The following is a 19,897-nucleotide window of genomic DNA, read 5'->3' on the forward strand; positions in this document are numbered from 1 at the left end:
TTAGGGGGCCAGCAAAAATTTAGGGGGAGTCGGCCCCCCTAGACCCCCCTGGATACGGGCCTGTTGGTCAGGCTACTTTCTGCTTCTGGTGAAAGTGGTACTTATGAAGAATACATCAGAAAAGAACGATTTGTTTCGTACAATGCAGCATCCATCAGTGATGTTTTATTACGGTAAATGTACTCTCGTTCGAAATTTGGGAAAATCAATCGACTCAACGCGAATCTTTAAATTGCCATAACTTCGTTGTTTATTAACCAATCTGAACGAACTATACACCAAACGAAAGATAATTTAACACTCTTTAAAAAGATATACGACATCTTTTTCGATAATCCCAGCCGTTTACTTGTTATTTTAAAAAATATGAGTAAACTCCATCATAAGAAATGTAAAGTTCAAAATTTAATAATTTCTGTAGGTGTTAATTTCAGTGTTAGGTAAAACCTTTTGCTAATTTATTAGACCCTGTTATCTTCTACGTTGTTTAGTTTTTGAATAGCGAAGATTAGATTATTAGTTAAGGAGATATAGGCCTCTAAAACCAACACTATGAATTCGCAGAGGCGGCCATCTTTGATAGCCGCCATATTGGATTCTGGCCACCTGTCGAAGTGGGGCCACTTCGATTTCTGCTTAGTTGGATCAGGGGAACAACATATCCGAGTGGCACCTTTTTAACACAAAGTGCAGGATACTTCCCGTAAGCTCCCTTACTAGTGTGCAGGAAACGTAGATTCAGTGTGTCGAATGTTAGTTGGATTAGAGTTTAGAGTTCCTTTAAGAGGTGAGACTATATGGGATGCGAATCTACAGCTTAACGTGGCATCCAAATTACATGAGCTTCCGCCGGGAATCGAACACGGATCCCCTACTTCAAACGATTTCCTACGCTAACCATGAGCCACGAGGAAGCTCCCCCCGTGTTCAAGAATGGCACAGCACGGGTATTAAAAAATGCAAAAAATGCGAGAAGTGAAGTGATCCTGCACGACAGAAACAAGTCAATCCCGTTCTGTTTCGAGCCATACATCAATTACTATCCGGAAAGTGTAAGCGTCACTGGAAAAGCATCGAAAGGGAGTGTTTAGAATCTCTTGTCAAAACATATTGCAGAACGTCGTACTAACTGTCGACGATTCTACGAGCAACATCTAGTGGGCAACAGATGGAAATACGCTGTCATACTGGACGGGGCATGTGTACCTCAAAAATGACCATCAGACTGAGGCCGCCTGCAATTTTCTACAGAGAACGTGGTATTAAATATAAAGGCGAATTCCAAATATTATCTGACGTTCTGACATCAATTACCATCATGATATTTCTTTCTGTATGGAAGGGACACCAATCAGGTATGGATACGGCACTTTGAACAAAAGGAAGAAAAATCAGGTATCCGTGCCATTCCTCTCACCCACATTCTAGTCAAATCTACGGGACAACCAAAATGTATCCTCATTCTTCAGCAGATGCATCCCGAAATCGTCACTACTTATCGGGCACAACTTATGTACATTTCAATAAAATTAAAAATAGAACAAATGGACTGACTTGATACATGTACAGCTCTTCGACATGTGGCATTAGAATGCGAATTGATTTTACCAAGGAAGCTATTACGGTTCAACAGAGAACCGAAAAGATATTCCAAGGAAAAAGGTAAGTGTAATTTTTAGTAACCAGTAAGTAATGAAACTGTTTCCCCTTTGATTGTTAGTATATTTCAACACTGTGTATTTCGCTTTGCTAGAACGTAAGAATGTCCCACAGGGATCTGGAAACGAATCTTTCTGGTCTTATCGCTTTTATTAAACTAACATTTTTCTTTAAACGTGAACGCTGCCATTTACACCAATCCCAGTATTATCGGAAATTCTAAATAAGAAAACAATCCCAAACGCGTGTGGATATTTCTGAAACGCTTGTTAAACATTTAAGTATTAATCTATTTATTGCCAAAAGTAAACTACTCGATAATGCCACTTTATACTTAGCCAACGTTCTACACCATGAAAATGTACATAAACTACGTCTAAGCATTTAAGGTATTATACTGCAACTGCTGTCAAAGAAGTACTCCAAGTCTAAACAGTATAATACTAAGATATCAACTGACATAAGGATGTAGCATTTTCTGAGTACATACATGTGAGAGAACATTGAACACATTACGGTAGTTCGAATCCCATCTTAAACTATACGTTTAGGTCTCATATAGCTTCCTGTTAAGAAGATACGTTAAAGTTCAACGAAAATAGTATATTTGATGTATGCGAAATAATAATAATAATAATAAAAATTGTACATTTTCAATGAAAATAAATAATAATAACTAGACACCAGAAAACTTTTATTCTTTTACTATCTTACTGGAAAACAGAACGATCATTGCATTAGGACAAAATACAGAGGTGACTGATGTAAACGTTTACCATTTTATTAACTTTAGATTGTGTTATGACCGTCATAGTGTACTTGACTGTTGGAGTAACTGTAAAAGGATCAATCTGGCAACCACGAAGGAATTTCGTTAGTGAGTATCAGTGAGAAAAATAAATTATTAACTTTATTAAAGCTTGATAAATTCCGTGATTGAGACAAAATAGATATTTCGAACAGAATTTGAGGTTTCTAATATGCAAACCAGGCCAACAATTCTTTTAATGGTGAGAATGCTCGAGAACGGGCTCTATCAGTCTGTGTTACCTCAAGGTTTCTGTGGATGCTGTTTACTTCATTTAGCAATGAAATCGTTGCGCTCATTAAGCCAGAGAGAGTTGCTACTCACACGGATAGCAAAGCAAGCAAATACTCGACCATATAAAATGCATGCAATGCATAAACTACAGTAAACAGGCACGGAAAAATGAATGCGTTATTGCCAGACTTTTGTTATTTTACATCCAAACGTTCTCTTTATAACACAATTTATGGACAAAGCGTGGTTTCACCTACAGAGCTACATCTATACTCAAAAGCAGACACTAGGTTACCGAAAATCCCACTCATATTGTCGAAAGACTACTACATTCCGAAAAGGTTGTGCCTCCATGATACTCATAACTAGTTACTTGGTGACTATGTAACTTCAGAAACCTATGGTCTCAAAACATCATTTGGACTGTGAATTGGGCTACCTGAAGGATACGGTGAAGGGATCTTCAGCATATTAAAACCCCTCAGGAATCAAGTTAACAACATTATTGCTCATACACTCCAATAAATATCAGAAAAAGTTTTGCGACGGGTTTAATTCGGTTTACAGGAGTATCTTACACTACATTTCAGTATTTGCTGACAAAGTGATTATCTTATACTTCACTGTGTAATTAACATCTAATTGCACATATTTGTTTAAAATTTTCAAGTTAATAAAACGGTAATGGTTAATATGGATCACCTTGTAAGATCAAGTAGATTTCCTATAAATAGAAACTAAAATAATTATTTCTCACCTGGAAGTTATCACAAGGCGAGCCTGGACGAAGGCTGATGCCTCCTGGCGGAAGTCCTACGACGTGAGCAAATTCACTTGTACTCCGACAGGTGGAAGGGTCTGTTCCATTCTGGCAAGCAAGCTCGCATAACTTTCGTTTGTCAATGTTTGGAATGATGCTACTTGTTAGGAAACATTCAGTAAGATTCCATTCCAAGCAGATGGATCCCACACATTCGCCGTTGATGCACAGCTGCAATAGAAAAATTCATATGTTGAAATTTGGAACAAGCTACGAAGGTCTTAAATAAGTAAATGAAAATGAACACACAAATGTATATGATTACTTTTTGAGATAAATGTAAATTATAACGAAACACACGCACAATCCATGGTCACATTACTGTAATTTCATTTTTTGTGTAATTAATACGATTATGGAAAACTCCAACAAATTTATTTCTGTATTGATGTTTTCATAAAGGACGAGTATTACTACAAATAGAAAAAGTTACAAAAAAAAAAAAAAAAAGTGCATGGTGGTTTTGCTTAGTGCATTCAAAGTGTACATAAAATAATAAGATAACAAACAACGAACAAAAAATTAGTTCGCCAAATAATCGCTTTCTTTATTACATGAAGTGCCAGAGAATACTTAAGGTATTCTCAACATTATCTGAAGTAAGTGTATAAAACAATAAACAACTTTCATTGGGTAAGTTTATTTTGGGCTTCTATTTAAGTTCGTATTTGTATGGAAAATACAAAACAAGAAGTGGGGGGAAAAAACCTTGAATACTCTACTTAAATATCTAACACAATTTCAACTGATCTTAAAATTTCAACTTTCGTACATAAGAATGTCTTAACAAAAGAAACACTGACCAAAGCTTAAAACCCACTTTATTTTAAATTATAAGTTGTAACGGTTTCGGATATCTAACATATCCTTCTTCAGACACTATCGACAATAAATGATATGTTAGATATCCGAAACCGTTACAACTTATAATTTAAAATAAAGTGGGTTTTAAGCTTTGGTCAGAGTTTCTTTTGTTAAAATAATCAATCCAAAGCCATGGATAGTCTTACTATATAAGAATGTCATTGTAGAGAGTAATTCGACTAATAAAATAAAAAGAGTGACTTCTCAATTGTCAAGCCTACACCAAGCATATACAATCTTGCAATTAATATACAATATAGGTTCCCATAATTCGTATAAGTTTTCTTTAATTTCAGTATTTACAATATTCTTTTACTTTCTATATGAAATCAAACTACGGAATATTTACAACTTTGTACTGAGAAGATATATATATATATAGGTAGACTATTTATTTTGATACGTCCTTGTAACATTTAAACTAATATATAAAATACGCTGAAATTTAGTACTAAGAAAATAATAGGCAGGAGTACACTGTTTGATATACTCTTCAATACTACCAGGTTACCATTATTGCTAAACCAACATAAAGTTCTTTTTTTTTTTTTTTTTTTTTTAAATGGCACTACGTCAGGTTATTATACACTACAAATCTACATCTTTAATGAAAACTTACAGTATCAGATTTATTGTTCAGTGTTACAAACTACATTACGCTCCATTAACACAAGCATAAAAACTTTGGAGCTTTTAAAACAGTAATAAAAAAAATGAAACTGCGGGAAAATGCACATCCAAAGTACTTTAATCACAATGACTACGACATGATATGACGTGTTATTGAATAAACAGGAACAAGGTTACAAGGAATTGAAAATTTGATTTTTTTTTTCGAAGCACTTTATTTCAAAAAAGTGCTTCGATATGTATCACACACTAATCACGTAGATGGTTTTAACAGACCATGAAGCGGTTTATAGCAAACTGATTGTCAGATACATGAAAAGCATTGGTAAATATTATTATACTGCTTAAAATGGTGTATTTGTGGGAACTTTTTTTTACACAATTGTTCCTTTTCTTTTCTTATATAAAATTATAACAGTTTTTGGTAATTATAATTAAGATAAGTTTTCGGAATAACATAGTTTTCAGTAAGTTACAAAGTTTACCTGTGTTTGCCATATCTTCGGAAAGGGTTGCTATATCAAATTGTTGTAAATGACATTACAACCTTTACATCCATTGAAAACCATGTATGTATTAAATGTGGTACTTATCTAAGCAAGGGGCCGCGGTGGCTCAGTGGAAGAACGTTCATCTCTGGTGCGTGGGGTTCTTGGTTCGATCCCAGCTCGCTCCAAGTAAATCCTGTGTTGGACGAACAGCGTGTGTGTCAGTTTCCTCGGGGTTCTCCCGTTTCCTCCCACTTCTTCCATTCCAGCATTTCATTCCTTTCTCATTACTACCGTCTCTTTTAGCCTAGTTGGCATTACCATGGGACGTAATGCTTAAAAGATTTCATATATCTAAGCAGTTTTCAAAATCAAGTCTCTTGAAAGAAGTCAACTTTTCAATTCCTTACAAATTTGATCCAATGTATTCGAAATACTTCGTATCAAGATCACAGTATTTGACTGTAAGGTACTTTAAATGTGCACTGCCCTATCCGTCTCACTCATGTAATTACTGTTGTAGAAGCCTCCAAAGTTTGGTTGTTTTTCGATGATTGTGATACTGTAGCATTCTCAGCTTGCAACACTGAAGAACAATGTATAACAGTGAATAATAAGTATTGTACTGTAAGTTTTCGGTTGACATGTAGATTTGAAATATGTAATAATATGACATCGTGTTACTTAAAAAGTACGAGGTGCGTTTTCTAAATAAGCTCCATTTTGAAATTATAAAAAAGTATACTTTTCGTAACAATTCTATTGTTACATGAAAGCCTGTACCTTAATCTACTTTCGGGAGCGCGGTGACTCAGTGGTAGAGCGTTCACCTCCGGTGCTTGGGGTCCCTGGTTCAATCCCAGCTCGCGCCGTGTGGACTTTGTGATGGACAAACACCGTGCTCGTGGGTTTTCTCGGGGTTCTCCCGTTTCCTCCCACTTTCTTTATTCCACCATTTCACTCATTTCTCATAATCACCGTCTTCTTTAGCCTAACCGGTATAACCGTGGGACGTAAAACTGAAAGATTTCATTTCATTTATTTAATCTACTTTTCTACAGTTTCCACTAACATTAAAACACTTATCGTATCGTATACAAGGAATACTATCCTCGTAGAAGTCTGCCACCTGATTTAACAACCACTGCAACACGACCGTTTTGACCTTATTATCGCTGCCGTGGCACGAAACGATAACGACGAAATCGTAAAGCGTCTGTTCTCTTTCACGTTTTCGTCAACTTTCGGTATCAAGTCTTCAGTGATGACAGAAGGTCACCCACTTCGTTCCTTATCATAAACATTCTTGCGGCTATCTTTAAATGTTCTAAACCATTTCCGTGCCATTCCATCTCTCATAATGTTTTCTCCACACACTTCACTAACCTGGCAATGAATTTCAGTCGCTTTCACGTCTTTAGCAGTAAGAAAATGAATCACAGCGCGTATTTCACACTCTTTCAATCGGCGGAGGCATTTTAGCTACTCACAAACAAACAAGGTCGAATATTTCCGTAATGGCGTCTGTGGCTTGCCAACAGATGGTATACAGCGCGCATGCGCGCGATGCCGACCGCAGTGCTGCAGCGGTTGAATTTCAAAACGGTACTTACTTAAAAAACAAGCCTGTGTGTTAGGTTCGCAACGCTGTTAATCTGGTGGTATTGCATAGCATCTCGAAATATATTTTCCTTAGGATTAGAATTACGAATTAGATTTCTGGGCTCTCGGCACCTATTTACATTTTTGCTCGTCACTTATGAGGGATGACATCCCTCAGCAATCACAATATCCGAAGAATTGGGGAAGGAAGCGGGCTCGAACCATTATACTAGGTACCATTATCAAAATTGCCTGGTCTGAATGAAAGGAAACCTCACTCAGGATAGCTGGACTGAAAAGGTTTTATTCACTTTTTCGACCACTCGCACCAAAGGCGACAGCGTTAGTGACTATGCTACGCGGGTCAGAATGTTCTCCTTTTTATATATGCATGATATGAAATTCTAACATTTTTTATGTATTGGTTTAAATCTTACAAGAGCGTACCAAGATAAGTGGCCCACTCTGTACACAATTATACATATTATATATATATATGGTTATCATAACAAAAACACTTGAAGATAGAAACACATTAGAATTTGGTTGACACCGGTCAGGTGGCGGCCACCATCGCAGGGCTGTTGGTGGTCGTGTGTTAGGACAAACTTTATACTACAACATAAGGAGCACTAGAATGGCACTGTGTAGTGAACTGAGCAAATAACGATAGGGTAAAATTGGCGAGCTCTCTGGTTTCTAAATAGGCAAATCGTGTGGGGTGATCGTGATGAAAGTTCGAAATGTGTTGATCTGTTCTGAAAGGATAATCCCTGAGCAGGTCTACAAAACTCATGGTACAACCATATTGGGGAAGAGAAACATGGTCGGAATAAAATCGTCAGTGAACGTCACGTTGAGCATTAAAGCTGATTATCTATCAGCACCTCCCACGGTCTGTGTCGACAATCACAGTCCGCCGCCAGTTGCGTGATATAGACATATGGTGTTGGCTTGTACGGACGAAACTGCTGATAGAGGACTATAACGCTGTGGCACAACGTCAATGATGCCGCGAACATACAACATACTTGCTGATGATGAAACGTGTGATATGGTCGCATGAGCCATTGTTTTTATTTCAAGCCAAGAACCATGTTTATACGTGGCGGACGCCCAAAGAAGCGTATGATCTGCAGTGTCTCCGCCCGACTATTGAACATAACGGCGGCTCTGCAATGCTGAGTCGCAAGAGGGTCTTGTCCTGACGCTTACCGGTCGCATAACTGTCCATGATTATATCGTTATTTTATGGGACCATAGAATCATATACTCCAGAACGTTCTAGACAATGACGCCATATCCAGGGTGATAATGCACCCATTCACACAGCTGGAACTATTGCGGCATGGTCTGAGAAATATCGGGATAAAGTTGTACACCTTCCTGGCCAACCCAATCCCCGGACCAGAACATAACCGAATGCCGAATGTCTCTAATCTGTTTTAGAGACACGAATCCGGCGCTAATTTCTCTCGGCATTAAATGATGCACTGAACGCGGAATGGTGTAATATTCCACTTGCTACCATTTGCGACCTTTATGACTACATTCCATCGTATCTTTTTCATTTTTTTTTTCAAATAAAGAAAAAATATACAACTATGAACCATTCGCAATGATGATAATTCGTCGATTTTTGAATGTTCAATATAACCGACTGAGAACACACGCGGCTGAGCGAATGAAAAAAATCCACATCGCACCAGAGCTAATCTGAGGGCGAAAGTTGGTTTAAGCCATCTTAATCTGGAAGATTGTACTTTTTACATGATGATAACTATATTTTATATATATTCATACACTACATTATTTATACAACACTTCACGTTAACTGTTCGTCGTAACTGCTTATTTAAATAATACATGAAGTAGGTAGTAGTTCTTTCCAAAAATACCTAAATTAATTACGGTACTTTTGCTTAAAAAATCAAAATACGATAAACAATGTGTTATAGCGAAAGAGCAGTCTCGTTTATAATCATAAGGACAGCCTAGTTTATAACCACATTCAAGAAACCAAGACTTCTTCATACAAGAAAGTATCTACATTATCAACATGTCATCTTCATATTACTCAAGCAGATATAATTTTTTCAATAATTTGAAGTATTTCTCCAATTTGCGCAACGTGATTCACTGAATGTTCTAAAACTATGTCATTCCAGACATGTTTCATACAGCCAATCAAAAAGAACTCTAAAGCTTAAGAAATTCGAAACTTTATCGTCGCATAAGACCTCGCTACAGAATCGTATCCTATGCCATGTCAATTGAATCAAGGTGTCACTATGGAAACTCGTTTTCATTGCAGTTTATAATGGGACATAAAAGACAATGTAGCGTGCTTACGAAAGTTGTAAATTTCTTTCTTATTTCGTAATTTGTTTGTCTATTGCTTGTCGCAATAGTTATATCCAGTTTGGAGTAGATTCCACTGTCTCTGCCCCTTAGTACGTACAGGACAAACTGGGTATTTCACCAACTGTAGCAGTCGATGTGAAATTCAAAACAATATAGAAGTTTTCCCTAGCAAGCACTCCCTTCAACGAGGTTAGCCGATCGAGAGTAGGACAGGAAGGTAAGAGTGAATAAACAACAGTCGGCGGACAGCAGGAGCCAGAAGCAAGATGTGTAACAATGTTAACAAACTTTTGTTTTAATTATCTACAGAAGGTCCGATACAATGTCAACATATTAAACATGTACATTTATATAATATGTATACTAAATTTTTATTTCCCAATTTACCACAGTAAGGTAACATGTAACTAGTTTTACTCATACTTAAATCAGTGGTACCCCCCCTTATGTCCATGACGCACCCCACCAATTGTCTATCCGTAGGTGTTCTTCCATGAAAAAATCTTCTTTTCGATTAATTTTGCCCCCCCCCCATCAAACATATTTATATAGATTTTTAACCCCCCCAAATATTTCAATGACACAGTTTGCGTCATAGCCCCCCCTTGTGGGCACCCCTGCTTAAATAAAACGTTTGCTAAACGTGAATTGTTCTTTGTGTATGCAATGTGTATTTTAGTTTTCTTCAATTATGCCAAGTTATAGGTATTTTAATATTTGTGTAGCGGGAGTGGAAAGTTTATTTATTATCAAAGATTCTGAATAATTACCTTGGCAATGAAGTGATTGTATATATATATATATATATATATATATATGTGTGTGTGTGTGTAGAATATGCTTCAAATTGACGTCAGTGCATACAAAGTTATGCAGAAATGGTATTTTTAATTGTTGTATTATTTTCAATCATATTCTATTCTTAATTCTACCCACTTTTATTTTTAGTCTATTTTTTCATCTAGTGGCAAAAATAGGTTTTGCGATATTTTTCGTTCTAGGTGGCCTACATTTTGACTCTTTCGATACGGAAGTTAATAATTTTTTCTCGTGTGCTAAAACACGATTTCCTCTTTTGGGATGTGTAAGACCGTCATAAGGATGGTTATTTCTCATCTAATATCCATCTTCATACTAGGTATATATGGTAAAGTTGCATCCGTTTTTGACAGGTCTCGTTTAGCGGAGTATCGACGTTATAGATGGCGTTGCTAATGTGTTACTGGGTAAAATTTTATAGCAGTAACAGATGGTGAGTGTGGACGAGGATGTCTCAAAGAGAGTATCGTGTGGGCAAAATTGATATTAATAGGCAACATATTACCACTATTTATTTTTTTGACTTCGACAAAGGCAATAATGCGCGGAAGAAGCCTGCCGCAATGTCTGGCAAGTATAGAAAAATAAATGCAGTTAATAGCACATACTACCGTCGTTTTCTACAATTCTGGGACGGAGACATAAACTGTCAACACAAACCACGGCTGAACAGTCAGCAATGTTTCTCAAAGAAGAATCTGACCAAGTCGTAAGCAGTCCGAAGCCAACTGTAGTCGAATTAGCGATACCTTCCAGGAACACAGGACAACGGTCAAATGACGACTCAGAGTGCTGTCGCTGTTTCATCACACAGTGTGATCATTCTGTTCCTCATCAACTGAGTACAAATCAACGAAACAGGAAAGCTGCTATCTTTTCCCGGTACAATAATGACTAGTTCGTTGTATGTATTGTCATGCGCAATGAGAAAAGAATTACGTGCAGGACTGTCTGTCGCGTTTCGGCGCGGTCATCATCGACACCCAAATCAGCACTTATCCCATGATTGTTAATAGGATGGTGAGATGTCAAAGGAACAATTATTGGAAGATCTTTAACCCTAATCAAACCATTATTGCTATCTTCTACTGTGACCAGTTGGACAGATTGCGAACAGCACTGCGATCGAAGCGGCCCGACTTGTCAATCGCCAAGGACATCCACCATCATGGCTCCAGGTTAAATGGCGCTCTTGTAACATGTTAGAAATTGATGAATTTTGGTTCGAAGGTTTTATATTACCCGCCCTATTCTCCTCACTCGGCACCTACCGGCTAATACTTGTTCCGCGCATTACAGAATTCCTTTTCATGGAAACTCTTGACGATGTGGAGGTTGTAAAAACTCTCGTACAAGACTTCTACTCTAAACCTCACGACTCATCTTCTGCTATCAAAGATAGTAAGAAATTATCGATTACAGTGGCGATTAAGTACAGTTGTAAGTCATCGTTTCTGTTGCTCATATTTCAACGGAGATTTATAGGCTTCCACGTAGGCGAGATGAAACGGACACGGTACAGCTTATTCGCAGCGCGGATATGTGAAAGTTGCACCACTCAGAAAGCTCTCTCTCTCTCTGTATATATATATATATATATATATATATATATATATATATATATATATATATGAATGACGTGTATGCTAGCAATGTAGTGCAAAGTCTAAGACGCCAAAAGTAAATAGATTCTGCGGTTGTAGCACTTTTCGACATACTTCACTTTTACAACATAATTAAGAAGTGCCACGAACCCGGATTTCTCGGTTCCGAGTGTCCTACCCAACCTCTACTCACCACCATATTCATAAAAATTTACATCTCAAGATGGTCAATAAGGTGAATGTCCATGCGCTAAAATTAATGTACAAACGGAAATCTAACTGCACAAAGCTGTACAAGCCCCATCTGCCGATCGATCAATTAAACTTTGTAGTCACAGAAGACAAAGCATAGATATATCTGACCAATTGTTGAAAGGTTCGAGCAATGGATTTTGTTAGAGGGGAAAATTAAAACTACATCACGTTACCAACAATTTAAAAAACAATGATGAGTGTGATCAGGAACATGTTTTGACGAAAATATGCAACAACATAATCCCTACATTGTACGAAACGAACGTCAAGCGGGTGAAACTCCATCAGACCAAGACTTGCAGTCACCAATAAATTATCGCCAGCATTCCACAGGCGGATGGAAGCTTCGAACTGGGTTCGTGATTTTCCCTTCACTGACAATCTAGTAACGGGTTCCGATACAAGCCCAATGGACTACTGTGTCTTTTTGGATTTCTTAAACACCGCCTTTATCGTCGTAAGGTGTGCAGTTTCCAGGCTGTGGACTCAGCAGGAGTGGAATAAAATACACCTTGTACACATGCAAATAAATCTTCTTTTGTGGAGAGTGGGCTGTAAGGCAATTGTCAAGAATGCTGGTCTTCACAGAAAACAACCGGTGGTGAAAGGGTGGAATGTCATAGGTCAGTGAATATTTCAAAGTCGTTTATATGGAAGCCTATCATCTTCTATAATTGCATACCAAAAACGGGTAAAACTTTTGCACGTATTCAATATTATCTATTCCACATTCTTCTCGGTCTACCCTTAGTCTGGATTCGTTTCATTCGATTCCACAATAAGAAACAAAAACATATCACTTAGTAATGTATTCAATTAAGTTCTTCGAACATTACCGTCTAAATCATGAGCTAAAGCACGTTTCTATATGCCACTTTTAATATTTCTCTTCCTCTCCTAACGTTTACCTACGCAGAACTTTTACTGTAACTTTGTGACTTACGTATGTATACACTTTACCCTTCTATTACTGGATATCGTTTGTTACCAATCTATTATATTACAAAGTTTTGTTTCATTAGTATGGCTAAAGAAACATCTAGAAGATATTACAAGAAGAAAAGAAAAAAGAATATACTGATATATCAAGACATTTTAATCAGTTAATCTATAGACACTACGATGTTCAATAACATATTTTATTTGATAATTTTGCGCATAAAAAGTTAGTATATTAAAAAAAAAACTCCTTTGGGGTCTGCAAGTTAGCACTACTGTCTGTTGTACTTCCTTCTACGTATACAACCATTTTCGAAAGTATCTACTTTGTAATATTTGGAATACAGATTAAGGTTATACTGTCAATTATAAATGTATAATGTACCTTCAAATGAAACACAGAAAAGAGTCTACAACATCGCATTTTTTCCAACAATTGGAAATTTTCATACAGCTCTACAGCCGAGTATTGTGCAAGTTGATCATTGTTAACATATGCGTACAGAACAGAAATACGTGATGCAAGCAATGATGAAGTATGTATTTGTAGAGGAGAATGCAAAGAGCTGTATTACAAATACTTTAAACTCTTCACAATATGCTATCGAACAACTTCTCTTCCGAAGTATATTTCTCTTCCGAATAATAACATTATACAATATCGATACTGACAACCACAATTCCATGGGAGAAGCTCTCTAGTGGCTGTATGATAAACATTCTCGCGTTACATGCACGATGGGTTTCGATTCTCGGTGAGAATTTATGATTCGGATCTCATGCTAAATATAGGTCCATGGTCTCATACAGCCTTGGCACTGGATTTAAGTTTAGCGTCCCTTTCAGCAGTGAGGCTATATGAGACGTGGATCTACAGCTTAACGTGGAATCCGAACATGAGCTCCCGCCGGGAATCGAACCCGAGTCTCCTACGTCAAACGCGCGTACGCTAACCGCTTAGCCACAAGAGAGCGCCTTAGCACTGAATCGTGGATCAAACGCCACAGAAACGGAGAAGCATGGAGAGGGTCAAATATCTCACAACCGAAACTTTCGGTATTGTGGACCGTGGTACGAGAGAAGAGGCATTCTTTCTCGAGTTGTTATTCAGAAAAGTAATGTACTTAAGCTAATTCTGAGCCCCACTTACTGCTAATGGCTGTAGGAAGAAAAATTAGCCATATAGGTATTTGTAGAGCAGCTTCAACAAACTCAGCTGCAAGCTTGAACACACTTATGATCCACCTTAGCTAACAACATGTAGCTATATGTTGACAACGATTAACTTGTACGATACTCTGCCACTATTGCAACTTCTGTAACAGCGTGCGACTCTTCCATTTATTATACAATTACAGCTTATCTGTTTCACTTGAAGCTTTTCATACAAGCTTTTATAAATAAGCAATATAAAGCAGAAATGAATCCTAACATTTCAGCTACTACATTACATTGTGAAATAGTCCACCTCTAGACGACAATCCACTATACCCTTCCCGTTACGAATAGCATATTACTATTTCTAGCCATCCTTTTTCTTTTTACAAAAGGAAAAGGAAACGTTCTTACGCTTGGAGTCCACAGTTTGATGCACATGGCACATAACAGTTCAATCAGAATAGTTAAAATGTTAAAATCTATCAAGAGAATTAGTTTGTAGAATAGAAGCCTGTAAAGAAGTACAAGAAAAAGTTAATGAAAAGATAAGAACAAAAGAAAGGGCAAAAAAATAGAACGAAAACGGGTAAATTAAATTTATAAAACAAAACAATTACTTTCTTTTTCGCCCAGAAAGTAAAGTGTTGGTCCAATTCTCCACTACAACGACTACTGCTTCCGATGCCCTTTGGATTGCTTGCCTACGTCAGTAACACATTTAAAAGGAACAGAAAAAGAGAAATGGCTGAGTCGCGTACAGTTACAAGTACTAACTCTCTACCCCTATGATGAGAGCGGATTAATCCAGTAAGGCTAAGCATGCACACTAACAGAGTTCTACAGCTACCATCCTATTAGGACAAGTTAGATGTTAGTAAGCCCCTGAAAGTGAATCGATTTTGCAGTGGTTACATCATGGAACTTTTCCACGATTTTTCAGTCATCCACGCTCAGGAACCCAGCAAATGCAATAGATGCAACATCAGCTGACCGCAGCTTAAGTTATCATAAACTAGTTTCAAGAAGTTTCAACTGATGGCTATGATTCGTCCATCAAGGAGTCTGCAAGCAAGTATGTATAGGTCCTTCTGGCTATGGAGTAAACACTTCGCATAATGGTCTATTAAAACAACTTTGTAATAACGTCTCACAGCTCAACGTCTATTTGAACATGTCCCAGAGTAACGTCACTCATACTCTGCGTCTACAGTTAGAGCTCCAGATATTCAAAGATTGCAACCATTAGCTTACTAACGATCATCGGTACAAGACTGTACGAGCACCATTTGACAGAAGACGATTAAATTTGTTGCGACCCTAGATAAGACACATGATTATCTTTCCAACTGAAAAAAAAAAAAAAAAATCTCAGCAGATCGGAAAGGTCCAATGAATTTCTGTATTAATACAAATAAACCTTCTCAAACAGCCTCATAGTCATGACAGGGTACTGTTACAACGGTAAATTGAAAATCAGAATCGCGGAGATTAAATACCCACCAATTCAGACTACTACTACCTCCAGCCAATTTACACGAAAGTGCTACCAGGCACATACCGAAACCTGGTTCGCATGAACAAAGGCTTATCATACAATTGAAACTCCAGTTGGCTTCTCCCAGAAAATGCCACTGGAGCTGCTCTTCCATTTCTGGACAGCTTAGTGTCAACTACATGCCAATCTTATGGTTTTCATTGGCTTAGGTTCCTCAAGAAGGCGCTATGATTTCACTGCATGAAGATCCTGCCCGGCGTGGAAAAAAAAAGTAATAATATTTTGTTTTTTGTTTCTTGATCTCTCAAATAGTACACAACAGAATCCTGTACGGAACAAACAACAGAATTCCATGTCTTGGTGGGCATACAAAATCCAACATATGAAGGCGCTGTGGCTTTTCTTTACCTACTGAGGTGGTAAACTTGGCCATTTGTACGCGACTCAGCTCTCTCTACAAAAAGTTTAAAGCAAGAAAACAGAACTTAAGACTTAATATCATGTAATCAGATTAAGTGCATTTTCTTTTCAAGGTACAGATTTTTTCCTAGCACGAGCTTATATATCATTTGTAGGAAACTTCTAAACTACATGATAAACCACAATAATTTAAGATATTAAAATGATTAAGAATAAAAAGATTCATGTTACAGCTCTACATCTGCAATAGAATATACCTGAGTTTCACTATAGGTACAACAGGATCTTCTTTATAACATACATCCAGACTACTTCTTTCCTTTTAAAGATATATGTACAGATATGCGTACATTGTAGTATTAAGCCTTGACTGATTAGAGAAAGAAAAAACTGTCAGCATGTAAGGATGTTCTATAACAAACATTTTTGTGCAGAGCTTCCAATATTGCAGAAACTTCCTTCTACCACTTATAAAGTGACAGTTTTCCTACCGCCTTGCCAAGCTCATCAGTTCAATGTTATTTCAAACAGCTTCAAATCTACAATGCAAATGCACTTTTCTTCGTGTGTTCCAAATCTCTTTTACTTGCCAATGTGACAAATAGTATAATTTGCAGATGGGATTATAGGATTTTTAAAATTTTAAACAACCCATTTAATTCTAACGCACAACTGTACATAAGCTTTCCTAAAATCCCTAATTATTTCTAAATATATACAACTAAATGAGAGGCACCGAAAACGAATACTTACGAGGAAACGGTCCCAAGTGTAAACAACCGATTTGGCTGGGGTCCGGATATGTGTTACGGGAGACCAAAGTAGGAGACACATATTTTGGCGTTTGGGCCCATACGCAGAAATTTCCGAAATACGGGGCCCCAAAGTGGCCCTACATGCTATAACTAGGAAGCGAATGACGTTACTTGTAAACAACCGATTTGTCTGAGGTCCGGATATGTGTTACGGGAGACCAAAGTAGGAGACACATATTTTGGCGTTTGGGCCCATACGCAGAAATTTCCGGGGGCCCCAAAGTGGCCCTACATGCTATAACTAGGAAGGGAATGACATTACTTGTACAAAACCAATTTGGCAAGTAATGTCATTCACAAAGTTTATCCTTTTAAATTATTGTTCAAAGCCTTTGCCTTTTAATAAGCCTTCTCCGAAATAAATGCAAATGAATTATGCTGCCATATCTGGAGTTTTTTAAACTATACCTTTGTGGACGTTTATATGTTTGTGGCAAATCCTTTCGACAGTGAGATCTCGGAAACTACAGGCTCTAGAAAGATGACGTTTTCACTGATCGATTGCAAATTTTGCGTAGATTGTCCAGTTCTAACTGAATATTTTTTTTAAAAAAAACATGGCCATTATTTCTTTATTACATATTTACGGTTACACTGGAAGTGTTGAAATTTTTAAAAAAGTAAAGCATCATATCCTACGCATTATGCATTCCAACACAATATAATTGTGCACAAGGGTTGCATATCTCTCAGGCGTTTATTTCATGGCCAAATTGTAATGAAAAACGAAGGATAACAATTTTTCCAGTCTAACGAGGAAACGGTCCTAAGTGTAAACAACCGATTTGGCTGGGGTCCGAATATGTGTTACGGGAGACCAAAGTAGGAGACACGTATTTTGGCGTTTGGGCCCATACGCAGAAATTTCCGAAATACGGGGCCCCAAAGTGGCCCTACATGCTATAACTAGGAAGCGAATGACGTTACTTGTAAACAACCGATTTGTCTGAGGTCCGGATGTGTGTTACGGGAGACCAAAGTAGGAGACACATATTTTGGCGTTTGAGCCCATACGCAGAAATTTCCGAAATACGGGGCCCCAAACTGGCCCTACATGCTATAACTAGGAAGGGAATGACATTACTTGTACAAAACCAATTTGGCTGGGGTCCGGATATGTTTTACAGGACACCAAAGTAAGAGACACGTATTTTGTCGTTTGGGCCCATACGCAGAAATTTCCGAAATACGGGGCCCCAAAGTGTCCCTACATTCTATAACCAGGAAGCGAATGACGTTACTTGTACACAACCGATTTGGCTGGGGTCCCGTAACGTCATTCGCTTCCTAGTTATAGCATGTAAGGCCACTTTGGGGCTCCATATTTCGGAAATTTCTTCGTATGTGCCCCAACGCCAAAATACGTTTCTCCTACTTTGGTCTCCCGTAACACATATCCGGAACCCAGCCAAATCGGTTGTGCACAAGTAACGTCATTCGCTTCCTAGTTAAAGCATGCATGGCCACTTTCGGGCCCCTGATTTTGGAAATTTCTGCGTATGGGCCCAAACGCCAAAATACGTGTATCCTACTTTGGTCTCCCGTAACACATATCCGGACCCCAGATAAATCGGTTGTTTACACTTGGGACCGTTTCCTCGTTAGCATAAAACAGTAAAAACATTATCGCATAACATTTACAAAAGCATCCTATAAGCTTTCTCGCTAACTGTTTCATCCGATGAAACGCGAAGAATTGAAAAGAAGAAAAGAAGAAGAAAAAAGGAACGTAGCAAAAAGGCATCAGATGGTCAAAATTCAGCTACATCATTATTGCCACCCCACTGTGTTTTCCTAGAGAGTAATAAAAAAAATTGTTATGTCCTCTACATACATAGTTAACAAGGAAAACCTACACTTTTGAAAACGCAATTATTAAGAATCTTTTCCCACATCATTCTAGTACGAACTGTGCACGAACTCATGAACCTGTGTTTCGTATACTTCATCGCCACAAATCGAAAAAGCCTTTCCTACACTTCCGCAAGACCTGTATCTAAGAAAATGTATACACTACAAATCAATGTCAAATATATAGATACAAACCCTGCTCTTTTTAAAAGTATGGATTTGGTCTTTATGCAACCCTGAACACACAAAGTATAATATTTTCGCCTTCTGCACGTTAGATCTACCTTCCAATCTAATCTACCTTCTACAATTCACCTACTGTTGTGCATTCTGTATTGAGAAGAACTAACTCCTTTATGCATATGGATTAACCATCATCTTTTATTTTGCAATACCTATATACATTTCCCCGCACTCGGAATATAGAAGCTATCACAATTTGAACCTTGTCCAAACGTTCAGTATTTGTACTTTTAAAATCCTCTCTGTCTAAACTTGTCTTCTCTTAGTAAAATATAGGTACACACACACGCACAATTTCAATTCTGTCTGTTACCCCGTGAACCTAGACTAAACCACTCCTCTCACATTTTTTTTTTAAATACTTGTTATTGTCAGTCCTAATATAGTAGTTGTAGTAGCAGTTGTTGCGGTGACGATTATAAGTAATGATGGTGAAAGTAATGATATAGTGATGTATACTATTATCATCAATACCTTCTTATAGTTACGATAATAATGGCAGTGGCACAACTACTATTATCACTTTTTTTATTTATTATTTTTTTGTTTTCCATTTCGTTTATTAGTCCTCCATTCCAGTTGTTAAAACTTCAGTTTTTTCTACTTATTTTCTTCGAGAGATGTTTCAAATTTTCTTGAGTTATCTTTATAACTGCTTCGACCCTGACCTGGGTACACTTTTTACCTTACATCACTATGATACACTTTCAGTATGGCACATTATGGTATTTCTTTCTATAGTATCTTTTCTCTGCTTAATTATTTCCTAAACTCTGAAGACGAGTCGGTAATACTAAAAGCTAAATAGCTTTACTTAGTATAAATACCT

At 37.5% G+C, this 19,897-nt stretch overlaps 1 protein-coding gene across 3 annotated transcripts in view; it reads right to left on the bottom strand.

Annotated features, from left to right (window-relative positions):
• The window catches only part of kuz (zinc-dependent metalloprotease kuz), a 163,245-nt gene that overhangs the window by 36,299 nt on the left and 107,049 nt on the right, over positions 1 to 19,897 (bottom strand). For all 3 annotated transcript variants that reach the window (XM_081748743.1, XM_081748742.1, XM_081748741.1), the window contains exon 11: positions 3,459 to 3,692. In XM_081748743.1, coding sequence (XP_081604869.1) covers positions 3,459 to 3,692 — 234 coding nt within the window. The remainder of the gene's footprint in view (positions 1 to 3,458; positions 3,693 to 19,897) is intronic.

This window comes from Thermobia domestica, chromosome 2 (genome assembly GCF_964235325.1).
Source record: "Thermobia domestica chromosome 2, izTheDome1.hap1.1, whole genome shotgun sequence".
NCBI lineage: Eukaryota > Metazoa > Arthropoda > Insecta > Zygentoma > Lepismatidae > Thermobia > Thermobia domestica.